The 6,000-nt window shown below is 41.8% G+C and overlaps 1 protein-coding gene across 1 annotated transcript; it reads left to right on the plus strand.

Annotated features, from left to right (window-relative positions):
- Positions 1-3,690: 3,690 nt before the first annotated feature.
- LOC137949653 (CBL-interacting serine/threonine-protein kinase 5-like) lies at positions 3,691-5,708 on the plus strand. Its single transcript, XM_068795770.1, has one exon. It carries the CDS (start codon positions 4,090-4,092, stop codon positions 5,533-5,535), a length of 1,446 nt encoding a protein of 481 aa, XP_068651871.1. The 5' UTR covers positions 3,691-4,089; the 3' UTR covers positions 5,536-5,708.
- Positions 5,709-6,000: the final 292 nt, after the last annotated feature.

The following is a 6,000-nucleotide window of genomic DNA, read 5'->3' on the forward strand; positions in this document are numbered from 1 at the left end:
GCGAGCGGGGGAGCGGGAGCGGGAGCGAGAGCGAGGGGGGGAAAAATTTTTCCTCCCCCCTCGTCACCGCCGACCCCTCCCATCGGTTGTTGTCGCCGCCTCTACCGCCGTCGTAGCTGTTCTCCGGCGTCTATACCGCCGTCGCAGCTGCTCGCCGGCCGCCTCTGTGTCCGTCCGTTCGATTTCTTCCTCTCCTCGCCGTCGCCTCTGTTTCCGTCGCCGCCGCTTCCGTCACCGCCGATTCCGTCGCCGCCGACTCCGTTGTGGCCGTCATCTCCGACAATAAATCCTCCCCGGTGCCGTAAACCCCTTCCCTCGGGGTCGTCTCGGCGGAAAACCAGAACAGGGGAGAAATAATCTCCCCCTTCCTCGCGAGAAGATGATCTCGCACGTGCGAGATCATAAAATAAAATAAAAACTTTTTCCTCTGGAAAAAATTAAAAATAAATTTTATAGAAATAATTTTTTATAAACTATTAGTGTCTCATGTTTTTTTAAACACTTTTCTAATTGAATTTTTTTATTAAAAATCATATAATTTTCAAAGTAAGATTTTTTGTACCAAGATGGGGTAGAAAACTGTATAGAAAATTTTTGAATAAGTATTTAACAGTTGATGCTGTAATACTTTTAGCATGAAATAATTTTCATTGCAATTTTGTGTTTGATATTTTATTTAATTAAAAATTTATCGATAAGTATAATAATATATTAGATTGATTATTAATTTTTATTTATTTCCCTAGAAGAGACAATAAAAGGTCCATTTAACTTTCCTAAGAAAATTTTAAAATATTTCCTATAATTTTCTAATAAGTCACTAATAGTAATAAGATTTTATTTAAAGGTCTTTTTGGGAATATGTATCATAGGAAAAATATTTTTAGTTTTTCCTAGAATATAAATTTTTATCTAGGGGCACTAAGGAGGCCATAATAAATTATGGCCAAATTCAAAAATTACAAAACAAGCTAGACAACAATTGGAGTAAAAAATATTAATATTGGTGCATTTTAATCCATTATTGAAATTCAATCCTGAACCTCCCCTATCATTATATTTCTTAAAAATGTATGCATAATTTTATATATAATTTATTCAAAGCCACCCCTACGTGCGAGATCATAAACAAGGAAAAAAAAAACTCTTTGTCCCTTCCTCATGGCTCTTAAATAAATTGAAAAGATATTTTAGTAGAAATACGTTTCCAGAGACTAGTTTTTTCAATAAATGTTGAAAAAACATTTTTAATAGAAATATAGGGACCATTAGTGCCTCGTATTTTTTCAAAATATTTTTCTAATTATAAATTCTTTTTAAAAAATCCTATAATTTTTCAAGTAAGATTTTCTTGCCAAGATGGTTAAGAAAACCATATAGAAAAATTTTGAATAAGTATTTGACAGTTGATGATATAATACTTTGAGCATGAGGCAATTTTCATAGTAATTCTGTGTTTGACATTTTATGTGATTAAAATTTTATCGATAAGTATAATAATATATTAGATTAATTATTAATTTTTATTTATTTCCTTAGAAAAGGCAATAAGAGGTCCATTTAATTTTCCTAAGAAAAATTTAAAATATTTCTTGTAATTTTCTAGTAAGTATGTAATAGTAATATGATTTTATTTAAAGAATTTATAATTTTTATTTGGGTGATTGTAAATTGATAGTGATATTTTATTTAATTTTGTTGTGTTTGATTATTGTATGGAGTTTATTTATAATGTTATGCAATGTATGGAGTGTTTAGATTATTTTATGGAGTGTATAAACAATTTCATGAAGTGTTTATGGAATGTATAAACAATTTTATGGAGTGTTTATGCAGGTATTATGTATATTGATTATGCCCAATTTTAAGTAAAGGTCATGCCGAATTTTATACAAGTATTATATATATAGATTATACTCAATTTTAAGTAGAGGTTATGCCCAATCTTATACACATATTATATATATAAGTTATACCCAATTTTATGTAGAGGTCATGCCCAATTTTATATAAAATGTATGCATAATTTTATATATATTTTATTCGATATATATTTTTTGAAAAGTTTGAAATGTATGTTGAGGCTCGAGCTCAGCTCGAAGCTCAACTCGAATTCGTTGGGCTCGAGCTCGATAACAATTTTAGGCTCGAGACGAGGCTCAACTCGAAGCTCGGCTCGAAATATTTAAATCAAGCTCGATTCGAACATAGGCCGGTTCGGGCTCGGTTCGGCTCGATGCCACCCGGAGGCAATGGGCATGACTTATCGAGACAAACTAGCTGATAAGGTTGGTTGCATGTCATGTGATATAAAGACAATGCTGCCAAGGTTAGGTCTCACGGCAGTCCAACTACGCGGAAGCGTGTGATGGCACATGGCAGTCCCAGGTGCGGAAGCGTGCCCGGTTAGTTGGCTCCTCCAACTCCTTTTGCATCTGTGACGTTGACCGGTACTTGAGATTTATCTGTTCGGGTGCGTTGAGGGGGTGGGGTCCATTACTGCCTTGTTGTCCTCGCTGACGCCACTACATTTCATTCCATTCAATGATCAGCTCTCGAGTGATGTGATCGTTTCTTTTTCCTCTTTTCCCTTAAACTTTTGATCGTTTTTTCTTTTTCTTTTTTTCTTTTTTTAAGAAAAAGCGTCGCTGATAAATTTGACTATCGTGAGCACTACTCCACCGGCAATGTCGGACGGCCGTGATCCAGCGAATTCGTATTTGACCCTCTTCTTTCCGTTTCTCGTATGGTTTTGATCAAATGCCACAGTGAAACAGACAATGGAGGCCTTGATAATATAGAAAAGCAACACACACCGAGTTTGACCTCTTAACTGTCTTTTTATGGCGCTGTTGAATCATCTCTTTCGGTTAATTAAGTGTGTCTGCTTCTCTGTTTCCTTCTTCGGTTGAGAGGGGGAAAACAGTGATGGGTTTGCTCAATAAATAATTTCTTTTCTTTTTTCTGTAATTTGGAGTGTTTTTCTATGCGGAAAGACGGCTCAGTGATGATGCTCCGGCGACCCAATACTAGTTCCCCTGGATTGAATAATTAATCTCCTAATCACCTCGCCTTTTCCATTTCTTCCGCCCCAACTCTAAAGAAAAACAGAAACAATTAAGCCGGCACTCAGCAAAAATCAGAAGAAAATAAAGCAATTAATTTTTTTAATTAGCTGGTTGCGGCTTTCCTCACTCTCTTCCGCATTCGCCGGGCGTCGAAAACTGGCTCGACTCCGCTTCAAGCGACTAATAAAATCAAAACAGTTAAGTATCACGCGACCCACAGGAACAGATGCTCCAACCGCCACCAAAGCGAACCACCGGTCCCACTTTGCCGCTTGCGATAGGGGGGACTCCCGAGATCGTTACATCAACGCGGTTTCCCGGAGAGAACAAAGTCGTCAGTTTCGAACTGGAATGAAGGAATTTAAAGCCACTCGGCAACTCTCCCTCTCGCTCTCTGTCTCTCTCTCGCTGGCAATCGAACGGAAAACCAGCTGGTCTCACTGGGGCCCACCACGATTCCTCATTTAGCTTGAAGCGCTTGGAGATGACGTGGTGCAGGGCTACCTACCATTAGCTAGTATGAGAAGAAATTTTATGGATGACACGTATCGTTGTTTAAGATGTAGATCCTTTATTATTTAATAGGGGAAATAAGAGATATATATCTATGAGAAAGGAAAAGAAGAAGAAACCAGGAGCACCCAACGAATCGTAGACACACCGTTTTTCTCTCTCTGTCCGTCGTTTCGCCATTTAATTATCTTCTTCTCACTCTCCTGCAATATATGTCTTCTCCTCCGCACCCCTTGAGATGTTTAACGGAACCCCTGAGAATCGATATTGACTCTTCTTCCTTTATCTGTCTCCTGATTTCTTGCCTGTTTCCAAACTTCGTCGTAATGGCGGTTATTGGGTTTTCTCATGTCTCTTCGTGGAATCCTTCCTTCCAATCGTATCCTCCTTTTCTCTTGGAAAGATGGACGGGGTTTGAGAGTTTTTTATTGATTTAGTCTTTTTTTTTTTTTTTTCGGATATAGTTTTGGGTTGTGTTTGGAAGAAATTGAGAAAGGAAAAGGGTGCGATGGGATCGGAGGGAGGAGAGAAGAGGCTGCCAGAGCATCATCAGAGCTTTAGGAATCTGCTTTTCGGGAAAATCGAGATGGGGCGTCTCCTCGGTCAGGGAACTTTTGCTAAGGTTTATTATGGCAAGGATCTCCGGTCCAACGAGTCGGTCGCCATTAAAGTGATTAACAAGGACCTAGTGATGAAGGAGGGGCTGATGGAGCAGATCAAGAGGGAGATCTCTGTCATGCGCCTCGTCCGCCACCCCAACGTCGTGGAGCTCAAGGAGGTGATGGCCACCAAGTCAAAGGTTCTTTTCGTGATGGAATATGTCAGGGGCGGGGAGCTCTTCGCCAAGGTCGTCAAGGGCAAACTCAAGGAAGACGTTGCTCGAAAGTACTTTCAGCAGCTCATCTCCGCCGTCGATTATTGCCACAGCCGGGGCGTTTCCCACCGGGATTTGAAACCGGAAAATCTCCTTGTTGACGAGAACGAGGACCTGAAGATCTCCGATTTCGGGCTCTCTGCGCTGCCGGAACAGTTGCGACAGGACGGGCTCCTCCACACGCAGTGCGGGACGCCGGCCTACGTGGCGCCGGAGGTACTGCGGAAGAAGGGATACGACGGGGCAAAGGCCGACATCTGGTCATGCGGGGTCATCCTTTACGTCCTCCTCGCCGGCTTTCTCCCCTTCCAGGATGAGAACATCATGAAGATGTACCGTAAAGTATTCAAAGCGGAGTACGTATTCCCTCCCTGGTTCTCTCCGGACGTAAGACGGCTCATCTCGAAGCTCCTAGTAGCGGACCCAGAGAAACGCATCACCATCTCCGGCATCATGCAGGTCCCCTGGTTCAAGAAGGGCTTCAAGCGCTCTCCCTCCTTCTGCATCCAAGACGATGACATGAAACCGGTATTGGAGGAAGAAGACAACAACGTCCAAAAGAAACCCATCCATTCGTCGCCGCCTTTCTTCAATGCGTTCGAGCTGATCTCGTCCATGTCGTCCGGGTTTGACCTATCAAGACTCTTCGAGAGTAAGAAGAAGACGGGGTCAATGTTCACCTCCAAGTGCTCAGCCTCGGAGATAATGGTGAAGCTGGAGGGGGTAGCGCGAGGGCTGAGGTTCCGGGTGGTGAGGGTGAAGGATTTCAAGGTGAAGATGTGGGGCGAGGAAGAGGGGAGGAAGGGTCCCTTGTCGGTAACGGCGGAGGTGTTCGAGGTGGTGCCGGATGTGGCGGTGGTGGAGTTAACAAAATCGGCCGGAGACACGCTGGAGTACGCCAAATTCTGCGAGGAGGAGGTGCGGCCGGCGCTCAGGGACATTGTGTGGACGTGGCAAGGAGATTCCCCACTTCACTGTAATTCTAACTCCATTTCAAATAATAACAACGGTAACATCAATGGTATTTGGGAGGAGGGAGCTGAGAGCACAGAAAAGGATACGAAGGGTAAATTTTTGTGATTAATTTAGGAAGACAGAGGACATAGGAGCTGTTCGTTTTAAATGGGTTTTCCTTCTTGGTTTGGCCTTTTATGTCTGCTTTTTTTATAAAAAAATTCTTACTGAGGCTCGTGTAAATATGTGGAAGAAATTGTATAAAGTATACACCGTAGAGTGCTTTTCTTTTTCCTTTATGATCTGTTATCAGTGGAAGACGGCAGGCAAACGGCGACGACAACGGAGACCAGAACTAATAAACAAGGACAGGTTTCAGGCAGTGGCGTTTTTGTAATTTAATTGGTAGACTTTAGATTTATAGGAGAGGGTTAACCGGATGATGAGAGGCGACCGAGAGCGGGCAGATAGACAACAAACACAAGTAGAGGAGAGCAAACGCAGGTAATAGGCGAGTGGAGACAAATAGTCGAGTAAAACTACGAGTGAAAATGAATTCTCTCGTCTCATGGATTAAATTCATTTTCACCG

The sequence above is a fragment of the Aristolochia californica genome, unplaced genomic scaffold (genome assembly GCF_029961685.1).
Source record: "Aristolochia californica isolate CCGP_79_NKW_82.1479 unplaced genomic scaffold, dmAriCali1.0.hap1 SCAF_14, whole genome shotgun sequence".
NCBI lineage: Eukaryota > Viridiplantae > Streptophyta > Magnoliopsida > Piperales > Aristolochiaceae > Aristolochia > Aristolochia californica.

What these genes read in the sequence shown, in the direction of transcription:
- LOC137949653 (XM_068795770.1), top strand. Translation starts at nt 4,090, where the DNA reads ATGGGATCGGAGGGAGGAGAGAAGAGGCTGCCAGAGCATCATCAGAGC.